Below are 11,842 nucleotides of genomic sequence, written 5' to 3' on the forward strand. Positions count from 1 at the left end.
GTTACGGCAACATATTGGTCGTCAAAGGGAAAGCCCAAGATCACTGATCTCGAATATGCGAAGGAAACGTCCGACCTCGGTGCGCATCATGGTGTCCGGACGGTGGGTTTTTATTCGGTAACTATCTGTGACCATCTGAGGAATCACCCAAATCTTCCTAGGGAACGCCATACTTCATGTCAGAAGAGGTCCGCGCATCTCGTTACAACTACATACCTGCCAAGCCGCGAAATACCCGATTTACGAAGACAAGTGTTGCGGACAGACTTCAGCGCACCATGCGGGATCATGAGACGATTCCCCCTCACGTGCAGACATCCCAGCAGGAGAGTGGACCACGCACTGTCCCCAAGTCAGCTCCCAACGAAGCCGCCGATCCTACTCTATCGCTTCCAGATACGACACGTCCGAACCGCATCATATTTCGCCACAATCCTTTACACGACTACGAATCGGTCCTATGGCTATTACTCTTCGTTCTTCTCGTCTCCGAGTACGAAAACAGCGAGCTCAACGAAAGAGGAGAACGCAAGTACGATGCTCAGACTTTCCAGGGCTTCATGGATGCACAGCGTGCCTTGGCCTGGAACCTCTTCTGCGAACCCGATCATCGAGTGTTGGTAATGACGACCACGAAGTACCTGGCGGGGCAGACTGACGGCCTTCATCCCACTGTTGCCAAGATCATCTGCGAGCTGGACTTTATGTGCTCCGACTTGGTGGGCGCCTTCAAGGACGCGGAGAAGGACCTCAAGCCAGGGGCCGAACCAATCTCGATGGATTGGTCAGCTGTGAACGAACAGCTCAGCCAGAGCATTACCACCATTATTTCTATCCTTGAGCAGACGCCACTTCATCTTCTCAAGGACATCACGAAGAGGACGCGTAGACTGATCAAGCCGAAGGGCGCCGGGAATGAAGAGATGGGGAGAGGAGTCGGAGACACTGCCAACGTCGACGGCGATTCAGGCACAGACGAGGACCAGGACGGCCGACGAGTCAAGGTCCGGAGGGTCGGAGGAAGCAAGGATGTGTCGTCTTCCTCGAGGGCTCAGCCTCCGATCCCTTCACTTACGACGCTTATTGCGGCTGACCACGGCTCCGATTCTGAGCAGTGACGATGTGTTCGACAAATGATTATCATTTATGTACCGTACCCTCTTCATGCATTCACGCAGATACACTTTCTCGCTCTTCACAATTTCAATCCGATGTGATACTTCCGTACAGTCAAGGGTGGGTGTGGGTCGCGCAGTCAAGATTGATATTTAATCCAAGGCATTCTTTCTTCAGGGCCGTTGGTCGCTCGTACGCTACTGGCTAGGGCTAGGCTGTTTGTCGTCCGTTCTTCACAATTTCAATTCGATATGATAGTTCGGTACAGTCAACGGTAGGTGTGGTCGCACCTGACCCAGAGAGTTGGGTTAGAGTTTACCCGGTCACTTTGCGCGTCTCCTCGCCACAACAGTAGGTTGGCCATAACCTACTACCCCCATGAGTGCTTTACTCTTGTTTTCATTACTGCCACTCGTACATAATGAGAAGCTCCTTTTGGGAAACAGTCTCAGAACTACCCTATAAAAGTGGACCTGTCTTGGACGGTGGCAGTCCTCGTCCAGACCCAGTATGGCTCAGCCCCTCAAATCCAACTTCATTGCTCACGCGTCTGAATCGACTCCTTGGACTTTCAAGCGAGCACAGAGCATTCCTGTCACTGCTCGTGTTGACGATTACTCCGACGCCGTCTGTCTAGATCTCAATGAGTCCGTCACCGTGGTGGCAGCAGACGACTTCCGCAGACAGCTCCTCCCGGAACTTCGACCAGAGATCGACGTCGACGCGGTCCTGCAGGAATGATGATGGGACGATTCAATCAGGCCGGTGGGCCCTCTTTCCATCTGATCCCAAAGACATGATGACGCCACCACCACCCAAACTCACACCCATGCATGAAGACGAGGTATTCAAGAAGTTCGCAGAGCTAGCCAAAGCCGTCGAAAATGCATGTCTCCACGTCTCGACAATCACAGATACGAAAAGGCTCTGTGAGTTCAAGTGCAATCCCTCGCGGGTACCAATGTGTCTGTCCCGTCATAACACCTCGCGGCCCGACAGTTATGCTATCCTGTCTTGTGCGAAGGCGGTGAACGATCCAACTGAGAAGGCACAGTGGGTCGAGGTCGCTGTTCCGGGAGAGTTCAAGAAGAGTGATAGTTCCGACGCTAGCTGGGATGTGAGTACTACTCTGTGTCTTTCCTCCTCCCCTCGCCGCAATCACGCTCGTTCGCTTACCCGACCTTTCAGGACCGAAGGAAGATACTATGGTCGATGTACCACATCCTGCGGGACGATGTGTGAAGGATATTCGTGTTTGGGTTCACGATTGAGAATCGGATGATGCGCTGGTGGTACTGCAGTCGCACTGAGGTTTTCGTATCGGCTCCATTCGATTTCATTCAGGTGAGCATGAAGCCAGTGTTGTGCGCTTGTGACTTGACATTGACCATTTGAATGCAGGATCACAGATCTGTAGTTGAATTCCTGCTCTGCGTCGCGTTCGCGGAAGAGCACCAGCTCGGTTGGGATCCTACGATCAAGAGGCTTCCACCGACGCCTATCCACCCATCGCCACGATGCGAGATCATCATCAAGGACACCTCCCAGGGCGAGGTAATTGAGAAGACTTACCGGACGAAGGACCTGATTTGGAACTACGGGGCCGACGCCCTTCGAGGCCGGGGTACAAGAGTGTGGTCTGTCGTGGAGGTGGATGCGGATGGCAATGAAGGCATGAATCTGTACGTTCTCAAGGATTCATGGGTGGACGTCGACAGCGAACGAGAAGGCCGCATCAACCGGCGGATAAATTCTTGCACTGTCGAGCGAGGCAACACGCTCGATTTACAGGTATTCACCAAGATCTTCATGCAAATTCAAGCATTCGGCGACGTGTATATCGGTTCGCGTGTTGATAGGACGGATAGCTTCAAAGTCGACAGATCTGGCGAAAAGCTTCCGGCTGAAGGCAAGTTCACCGTCACGGTACCAACCAACGTCACCTGTTCGACTAAACCGCGACAGCTCGTGCTACATTACCCTCACAAGGTGCATCACCGCACTGTCTTCAAGGATGTGGGAAGGGACCTCTCAGAGGTGGATACGCTCCTCAAAGTTTATCGCCTAATCGGACAAGTACTTCTCGGTGAGTCATTACGCGTCTGAATTGCTTTGTTCTGGCTCTAATCTCGAGCAGGGCTACACGTTTTGCACTCAGCGAACTGGGTCCACCGCGATATCAGTTACGGTAACATATTGGTGATCGGAAGGTACGCCAAGATCATCGATCTGGAATATGTCAAGGACTTATCCGACCCCGGTGCGCATCATGACGTCCCGACGGTGGGTCTTTATTCGGTGGCCATCTGTAACCATCTGAGGAATGACGCGGATCTCTTAGGGGACGCCATACTTCATGTCAGAGGAAGTCCGCACATCTCGTTACAACTATGATGACCCTTGTGCCACGGTGCAAAGTACCTCGTTGGCGGGGAAAAGTCATGACACCATGACGGAGGGTTTACTGCAGGATCCTGCAGCGACTCTGCCTCCTGTGCAGACAGCTCAGCCGGAGGCTGGGCCCAACACTGTCTCCAATTCCGCTCTCAACGAAATCACCGACGCTGCTCTACCGCATCCAGACACGACGCATCCGGGCGGCGTCATATTTCGTCACAATCCTTTGCACGACCACGAATCGGTCCTGTGGCTCTCCCTCTTCGTCCTTCTCGTCTCCGAGTATAGGAACAGCGAGCTCAACGAGAAAGGGGAGCGCAAGTACGACGCCCAAACTTTCCAGGGCTTCATGGACGCACAGCACGCCTTGGCCTGGAAGCTCTTCTGCGAACCCGGTTATCGAGTGGCAGTAATATTCGCCCCGAGCTATCTGACGCGATAGACAGACGGCCTTCATCCCACTGTTGGCAAGATCATCTGCGAGCTGAGCAGTATGGGCTCTCACCTGGTAGACGCCTTCAAGGACGCGGAGAAGGACCTCAAGCCAGGGGTAGTCGGACCAATCTTGACGAACTGGCCAACTGTGAACTGGCAACTCGGCCAGAACGTCCTGAGGATCATGTCCATCCTTAAGCAGACGCCACTTCATCTTCTCACGGACATCACGAAGAGGACACGTAGTTTCGTCAGGCCGAAGGACGTCGGGAACGAGGAGAAGAGGAGGGAAGACGGAGACACTGCTAATGTTAACCGTGAGTCAGGCACAGACGAGGACCAGGACGGCCGACCAGCCAAGATTCGGAGGGTCGGAAGAAGCAAGGATGCGTCATCTTCCTCGAGGGACTCAGCCGCCACTGGCAGTCCCTTCACTTACGACGCTCATTGCGGCTGACGTGGCACGGCTCCGATTCTAAGCCGTAGTGACGATGCGCCCGACGGATTATTATTATTTATGTACCATACTCTCTTCGTGTATCTGCGTAAATACACTTTCCCGCTCCCCACAATCTCGATTCAATACGATAGCTCCGTACAGTCTAGCTAGGGAGGATGCGGTCGCTCAGTCAAAGTTGATGTTCAACCATCCAAGGCGTTCTTTCTTCAGGGCCATTGGTCGCCCGTACGCTACTAGGCCGGGGTTTGGCTATTCGTCATCGATCTTTAGCCTACTACAAGTTATCTGAGGAAGAGCGAGACTGCTGGCAGGACGAGGTATGCGAAGTTGGGGAGCAGATGGAGACAGGCATGGGCGCCTGTAGAAAACAAGGTTATAAATGCGCGCGCGCGAGTATTGATACCATGCGTTAAATTGCTGCCAGCAGTTGCGACTGGCGAGTTTCCGACCGCTTTGGGGCCAGGTGATATTTACCAGTTTGCTTCGACCCGGCGCGCCCGCCGGTGCTTACATAATCCGGCAGGACATCCCCGGCCTCCCGTGGCATTTTCTGCAATATCCGAGGGTATCCTGGTAAAACGTATTGGCCCATACTGGTCTATCTTGGCACCATGAAGCCAGAAGCACGGAAGCTGAGTCAAGCTTCAGCTTCAGCTTCAGTTTTCATCGATTTCGTTTCCTCCTTGCTCGCGACTCTCATGTCCCTGCTGCCAAGCCGCAAATACGGTACACTACTGTTAGAGCTCTAGGTAAGCTGTCTCCTCCTCTACTTTAATTTCACCTCCTCTTCACCGTGGCATTACGGAGACACTATGCGATAATGAGAGCGGTTTCGGCACTGGGTGATCCAACATTTAACGTTCAGCCTCCGCTATTCGTTCATATCTTCAGATTGCTCACGAGATCAACGCATTCAGAAGCGTGTCGGAGGCAGCAGGGGCATATATACTGGAGGATTCAGACTGGAGCATATCATCTCTTTACTGTTATCGAGACGACTCACGATAGCCAGAAACAGACAACGCATATGGCCTCGGAAGACGTAGACGGCCACTCTCTGTCAAACTATCCTGACGATGACGCGCTCTTGCAGGAGATGGGTTACAAGCCCTCTCTCGACCGCGAGTTCACGAGCCTATCTACGGTGAGCTCGTTTGTTTCTCTGTGCCACCGCGCGTCCTGACATGGGTCTCCGCAGATAAGCTTCTCCTTCAGCTTCCTAGGCTTGTGTTCGAGCGTCGCAGTGACGTTCAACACGCCGCTGCTGTCCGGTGGCCCTGCATCGGTCACTTGGTGTTGGTTCCTCGGGTCGTGCATGTGCCTTGCTCTAGGTGAGCGCCGCTCTTATCTAGAGTTCCGCGAATTGGACAAGCTGAACAGAACTCCTCCTTTCAGCCGCGAGTGTCGCCGAGATCGTGAGCGCGTTCCCTACCTGTGGTGGAATGTAAGTATCCATTCTCGGCCGTGATCGCACGTCGTGTGACCACTTGCGATAGCTTAAATTTCCACCATCTTTTTTTCCGTGAATATCCTTGGCGAAGGCTGACGGTGATTCTTTGATGAACTTAGATATACGGCTTCGGCAAATTTGTGCCCGCCGCGTCTTCGTCCGGTGGTTGGCTGGATCATAGGATGGCTCAGCGTACTTGCGCAGATTGTCGGGTTGTCCTCTGCCGAGTTCGGACTGACGAACATGATATGGGCCGCTGTCGTCATTGCGAAGGTAGGCTTCACTTTCGCGCTCATATACTTTTCTGGGATTTTAAAAGGCTGACGTGCTTCTAGGACGGCAACTACGACGTCACAGCCGGCAAAGTTGTTGCGCTTTGCACTGGGCTTCTCATCGTTCATGGCTCGCTGGTACGCTTTTGTGCACGAGATCATTGCACACGAATGTGAATTACTCCTTCGATCCTCAGAACAGCCTCGCTACTCGGCACCTCGCTCGTCTTACCTCCGGATTTGTGTTCATTAACCTTGGAGCAACGCTGAGTGCGCCCGTTTTATCGGTTTCAGCTCACGGTTCCTGACATTATGCGTCTAGTTATCGTCATTGTCCTGCTTGCGATGACCCCTCGCCACGAGATGCATAGCGCATCGTCCGTATTTGGCTCCGAAGGCGTTGTCAACAATGCTACAGGCTGGAACAATGGTGTTGCCTTCCTGTTTGGCCTGTTGAGCGTACAGTGGACGATGACCGTAAGCAGGATTTGACTATGTGATGCTGCTGCAGCTGATCATCGCTCAGGGTTACGATGCCACCGCACACGTCTCGTAAGATATTGATCTCAATAATTCCGTTTCGTATTCCTCATACACCTGGTGCGACAGAGAAGAGGTTAGGCGTGCCTCCTACCTTGGTATATAGCTTTACCTTTTTTTCGATATCACAACACTGACACCGACTGCCTGCAGCGCCTTTCGCAATATTCATTGCAGTGGCAGGGACTGGCGTAATCGGCTGGCTTCTGAACATTGTCCTCGTGCTATGTTCCGGACCATTGTACGGCTCTCTGCAGCATATTCATTTCGCTTCTTATACTGATCGACGTTTCCAACAGCGAAAACCTACCAGGCCCGTCTGACTCCGCATTCCTGCAGGTGCGCCGGCCCCTGTGTCCTCCTAGCACCTTCCTCACACTCTTTACAGATCCTCGTACTGCGCATCGGCAAGCCCGGCGCGCTCTTTCTGTGGTCCCTCGTCTGCCTCACGGCGTTCTTCGTGGCCCAGACAGGCCTGCAGGCGGGCTCGCGGACGATCTATGCCTTCAGCCGGGATCACGGCCTGCCAGACGGCGGCTTCTTCGGGCGCGTGAGCACGCAGACACGCACGCCGCTCCGTGCAGTCTGGTTTACGACGTTCGCAAGCGTGTTGCCGGGCCTGCTCGACCTCGCGAGCCCCATCGCGGCGAACGCGATCTTCGCCATCACAGCCATGGCCTTCGACCTGTCGTACATTGTGCCAATATTCCTGTGTGTGCTGATTCTTTCTTGTATGTATGTGCGGCGCTGACGATAGTTTTTGTAGGCGAAGGGTGTACAGTGGGCATCCCGACGTCCGTTTCAGGCCCGGACCATTCTACATGGGCGACGGCTGGTTCGGGTGGTTCGTCAACGCCGCGGCCGTTCTCTGGACGCTCTTCGTCTGTGTCATCTTCTCGATCCCGAACGAGCTGCCTATCACAGGCGAGAACATGAACTATGCGTCGGTGCGTTGTTATTTCTGCTCTGCCAGATTTATGCCCACGTGCTAACTTTGAAACCATCCCGCCAGCCCATCACCGGCGGCGTTGTCCTCCTATCGTTGTAAGTGTCTCATCGCCTTGAAACCACGGTTTTCTGATGTTTGTGTCAGGGTATGGTACTTCTTAGGGTGCGTCAACTCAAACAATTGGTATCGCGAGGTGAGTGGAGCTAACTCATCAGTCGCAGAGGCAAACGACACTACCATGGCCCGGCGCCGACCGTCGACCGGCAGGGCGACGAATCGCGATCGCTGGAGGACGTCAAAGCTGACGATGCTCATGAAAAGGATGATGCATGATGGCGTAGTATATAATAGTGCCACAATCTTTGAATCAGGTTGCCAAGTCCGGAGCTCGAGACGACCTTTCAATGGCATAATCGGCAAAATCTTTCGCTGATCACCCCACCCACATTGGCAGAAGTCGAAGACGAGATGGGCCGCGCGACGTAGGCTGACCAACTCAGGCCACATTGATTGGCCGTTCGATGCCAATCTCAGAAGATGTAAGAACGTAAAGCTGCATGGCGGGGCATAAATATATATATCAAAAATTGACGTATGAATCAAGAAAAGTGCATTAGTAAGACGTGCGAAATTGCGGTCCACTACTCGAACAGTAACGTTGTGATACTCAGGCCTGGAAGCGAAACAGATGAGGAGGCCCCGAAAGTCTGCCAATCCACACTTGGACTCGTCATTGCACTGCCGATAGAGGTACCAAGCCCTGCCTGCGAGGGCTGGACGGAGACTGTGTTGTTCTCCATGTTCATCAGGATCAGCGAGGAGTGAGCCGTGCCAAGCGGCGTCGACTGCTGAGCAGGGTTCTTAAACGCCATACCGAAAACGTTCGATGGCAAACCGCTGACATTGAAGCGCGTCGAATTCATCCAGATAAAGTTTGCGAAGTGTTTCATGAGGAAGAGGCGCTTGGTCTGGTACAGAGCGGTGTTCTGGTTCGTCGCATAATCGGGATCGTAATAAATCTGCAGCTTTGCCATGAGTTTAATCCGAAGGTACAGTAGCTCAACACCAACCAGGCCATCATTCCAACCGCCTGAGTTTGGTACGGTGGGGCAGGTTGGATCATCAAGTGGTGCGCAGCCGATGCTATTCGACAGGGATGTCCAGAAGTCAAAGTGAGCATCAATCCTGAGGGGAATTTAAGCATGGACACATGGAATGCGAAGACAACACTTACGCTTGGGTGAAACTTTGATAGACAAGCTGTCCGAGCTGGAGAGCGCCGATCATTGTCGGTCTTCACGACTGTATCAGCGGGTATATCACCAAGAAGCGTCTGATATGCTCACTCGTATATGCTAGAGTATTCTAATGGCGCAGCAGGGTTGTTCTTCTGGCTGGAATCCGCCGCCTTGAAGCAGCAAATCTCGGTAAACCACGTATACACACCGCTAAGGTTCCTCCCAACACTGCCCATCTGTGCTACCTCCGCGTCGCTGCCAAACCCGTACTGGTGGTGGCTTACAGCTGCAAGTGCGCCCTTCTGCACCTGCGGTATCCATTCCGGTGCTTCAGGAGTGAAGTTGCTTGTCTCGGATGACTCATCGGCCATGATGCCGACGGACTGCAAGCCGGCAGCATCGAGGGTGGAACGAAGGGTGTTGACAACCGATGCGCGCTGCTGAGGCGTAACCTCCATGCCTTCCTGTGTGCAGCTCCCAAAAGTCTAAAGTATACCGGCATGTATCAGCAAGCAGAATATGCAAGCGGGTATAGGAGACGCACATCGTCGGGCTCGTTCATCGGAGACACATGAGTGAAGACGACACCTTCCTCCTTCCAATGGGAAATCACATCGGCGAGATACTGGGCATAAGCTGGAATCTGTGCATCTACGAGCGTCCCACCGCAGGAGCGTTTGTTACTGGTCATTGTCGTCGGGGCCGAGTTCACGAAGGCGGTGATTTGCGGGACTTCGTACTGCGAGGCTTTCTGTAGGAAATACACACCCGCTGCATCGGCAGACCAGTTGTATACACCTTGCGAAACGTAGAATGTCTCAGGTGCACGCCTTTGCAAACCAAGGATTATGAAGTCAGTAGCTGGCAAAACCTACGGTTCAATAATTCTGCGACGCACGTTGGGTTGCTGACACCAATGCCTCCTCCTCCGACATTGTAGCGGTACGAGGACAAGCCTGCGCCAGATGGGCCAAAGAGGAGTTCTGCGACCTGTTCACGCACGCTCTCGGGGAAGTTGAACACGTCATTCGGCCACCATGCCCCGCTCGCACCGATACCGTTGACAACTTGACTAGGTGTCGTAGACACAGTAAAGCTTAGATCACGGGAAGAATCGATGTGAGAGAAGCCTTGAGAGGCGTGTTGGAAACTACAGGAATACACGTTAGATACTACGACCTCAGTCCGCAGGAAGGAACTGAGAGAGGATTAAATTAAGCACCAATAGGAGTATACGGTAGATAGTAAGACTATAGGTACATGTTAGCACATGTAGAGGTAGAGGAAACGAGCGTGACGTACCCTCAGTCCACATGACGGAATGGAGAAAAGACTGGGAGTGAAACGACGTCGCGCGTCGAGTATAAAAAGAAAACTAGCTACTGTCGCATGCCATCCCGCCAGCCCCTCCTGTCGTTGTCTCATCGCCTTGAAACCGCGGAGGTGGTGTTCTGATGTTTGTGTCTGAGTGTGGTGCTTAGGGCAGTGAGCCAACTCAAACACAAAGTAGAGCCGACCTGCCGCTCGCAGAGGCAAGCTACACTACCATGGCCCGGCGCCGAAAGTAAGTTGGCACGATGACGGGCCGCGGTTGCTGGAGGACGCCAAAACCGATGTTCACGAGAAGGAACACGGATGACGGCGCAGCATATGGCAGTGCCACAATCCCAATTGTTCCGTTAAGTCCGGAGACGACCTACGATCTTACAGCAGTTTGTTCCGCGTCGAGGCTGCAACGCGGATGGATCTGCACGAAACGAGGGAACGCGCGCGATACATCAAGACATGTTATATTTAGCATTGGATATCGTCGCAGGAAAGTACCTAGACGCACAAAAAATGAATACACCGTCCGTGCAGGTGGCCATGGCCAGCTGGATGTGGTACGCAATAAACAATCAATCTCTAACAAATCCATCCTAGTCCGCCAGAGAGCCAATTGGCAGTCTTGGATCCTAACATTGCAGCAGAAACGGCTGGTCGCCATACCGTCTCGGTCGCGCGCAGCGCAGGTTAAGCTGACCTCTGTGCACCGTTCTCTGCCTGACCTGCCAAACTCTGGTGACGATGTCATTGTCACCGTCGCCTATTCGTCGTAGCTAGGAAAATTTAAAATTTTGGGCATGGCTCTTGATTATCACGGAATAGCAGTCACGGAAACAGCAGCCACGGGAAGCTGAACAGCATGCGCGGAGCGCAGCGAAACCACCTCTTGTATCCACCGCTCAAGCTCACGTTAGATTTAGTCCCTGGTCGCATACATAACCCTGTTTCTCACAATATGTCTGGCGCCATGGGATTATCCACGCGGAGGTTTGTTGTGGCCAGATGGCCGCCGCCACCTCTGAATTGAACGTAATTCGACGCCACTTAGGGTAGCTCACGAGCAGACGAGCTTCAAGTTTCCGATGTCAAGTGAAGCCTGCGGTGATTTCCACCCCACCCTCGGTTGTACGGAGCTAAGTATCGTATTGAATTGAGATTGTGAAGAGCAGGAAAGTGTATTTGCGCAGATGTGTGAAGAGGGTATGGTACACAAATGATAATCATCCGTCGAACACATCGTCACTGCTCAGAATCGGAGCCGTGGTCAGCCGCAATAAGCGTCGTAAGTGAAGGGATTGGAAGCTGAGCCCTCGAGGAAGATGATACATCCTTGCTTCCTCCGACCCTCCGGACCTTGACTCGTCGGCCGTCCTGGTCCTCGTCTGTGCCTGAATCACCATCAACGTTGGCAGTGTCTCCGACTCCTCTCCCTTTCTTCTCATTCCCGACGCCCTTCGGCTTGACCAGTCTGCGTGTCCTCTTCGTGGTGTCCTTGAGAAGTGAAGTGGCGTCTGCTCAAGGATGGAAATGACAGCCATGATACTCTGACTAAGCTGTCCGTTCACAGCTGACCAGTCCATCGTGATTGGTTCGGCCACCCCTGGCTTGAGGTCCTTCTCCGCGTCCTTTGAAAGCGTCCACCAGGTCGGAGCACATAAA

General features: G+C 53.2%; 4 protein-coding genes across 4 annotated transcripts in view; 3 read left to right on the forward strand and 1 right to left on the reverse strand.

Annotated features, from left to right (window-relative positions):
• Window positions 1-1,208, forward strand: part of PHACADRAFT_261250 (uncharacterized protein) — a 4,177-nt gene extending 2,969 nt beyond the window's left edge. The window contains exon 6 of the mRNA XM_007398945.1: window positions 162-1,208. Coding sequence (XP_007399007.1) covers window positions 162-1,118 — 957 coding nt within the window. The 3' untranslated portion in view covers window positions 1,119-1,208. The remainder of the gene's footprint in view (window positions 1-161) is intronic.
• A 551-nt stretch (window positions 1,209-1,759) lies between these two features.
• Window positions 1,760-4,588, forward strand: PHACADRAFT_211889 (uncharacterized protein; the record flags this gene model as incomplete). The annotated part of the gene is made up of 7 exons (XM_007398946.1): window positions 1,760-2,233; window positions 2,305-2,354; window positions 2,418-2,460; window positions 2,518-3,202; window positions 3,254-3,399; window positions 3,458-3,908; window positions 3,960-4,588. The coding sequence occupies 7 exons, from the start codon at window positions 1,760-1,762 to the stop codon at window positions 4,403-4,405; spliced, it is 2,295 nt and encodes a 764-aa protein (XP_007399008.1). The 3' UTR covers window positions 4,406-4,588.
• Window positions 4,589-5,435: 847 nt separating this feature from the next.
• On the forward strand, window positions 5,436-7,952 carry PHACADRAFT_198715 (uncharacterized protein; the record flags this gene model as incomplete). The annotated part of the gene is made up of 16 exons (XM_007398947.1): window positions 5,436-5,552; window positions 5,607-5,739; window positions 5,804-5,852; window positions 5,978-6,131; window positions 6,194-6,268; window positions 6,328-6,400; window positions 6,453-6,607; window positions 6,657-6,682; window positions 6,740-6,768; window positions 6,824-6,911; window positions 6,970-7,009; window positions 7,059-7,381; window positions 7,437-7,617; window positions 7,683-7,714; window positions 7,764-7,781; window positions 7,841-7,952. The coding sequence occupies 16 exons, from the start codon at window positions 5,436-5,438 to the stop codon at window positions 7,950-7,952; spliced, it is 1,605 nt and encodes a 534-aa protein (XP_007399009.1).
• A 273-nt stretch (window positions 7,953-8,225) lies between these two features.
• Window positions 8,226-10,172, reverse strand: PHACADRAFT_186775 (glycoside hydrolase family 30 protein; the record flags this gene model as incomplete). Its single annotated transcript, XM_007398948.1, has 7 exons — window positions 8,226-8,804; window positions 8,854-8,913; window positions 8,966-9,342; window positions 9,402-9,687; window positions 9,756-10,007; window positions 10,080-10,107; window positions 10,160-10,172. 7 exons carry the CDS (start codon window positions 10,170-10,172, stop codon window positions 8,261-8,263), a joined length of 1,560 nt encoding a protein of 519 aa, XP_007399010.1. The 3' UTR covers window positions 8,226-8,260.
• Between the last annotated feature and the right edge of the window lie 1,670 nt (window positions 10,173-11,842).

Source organism: Phanerochaete carnosa (assembly GCF_000300595.1).
Source record: "Phanerochaete carnosa HHB-10118-sp unplaced genomic scaffold PHACAscaffold_8, whole genome shotgun sequence".
In the NCBI taxonomy this organism is placed as follows: domain Eukaryota; kingdom Fungi; phylum Basidiomycota; class Agaricomycetes; order Polyporales; family Phanerochaetaceae; genus Phanerochaete; species Phanerochaete carnosa.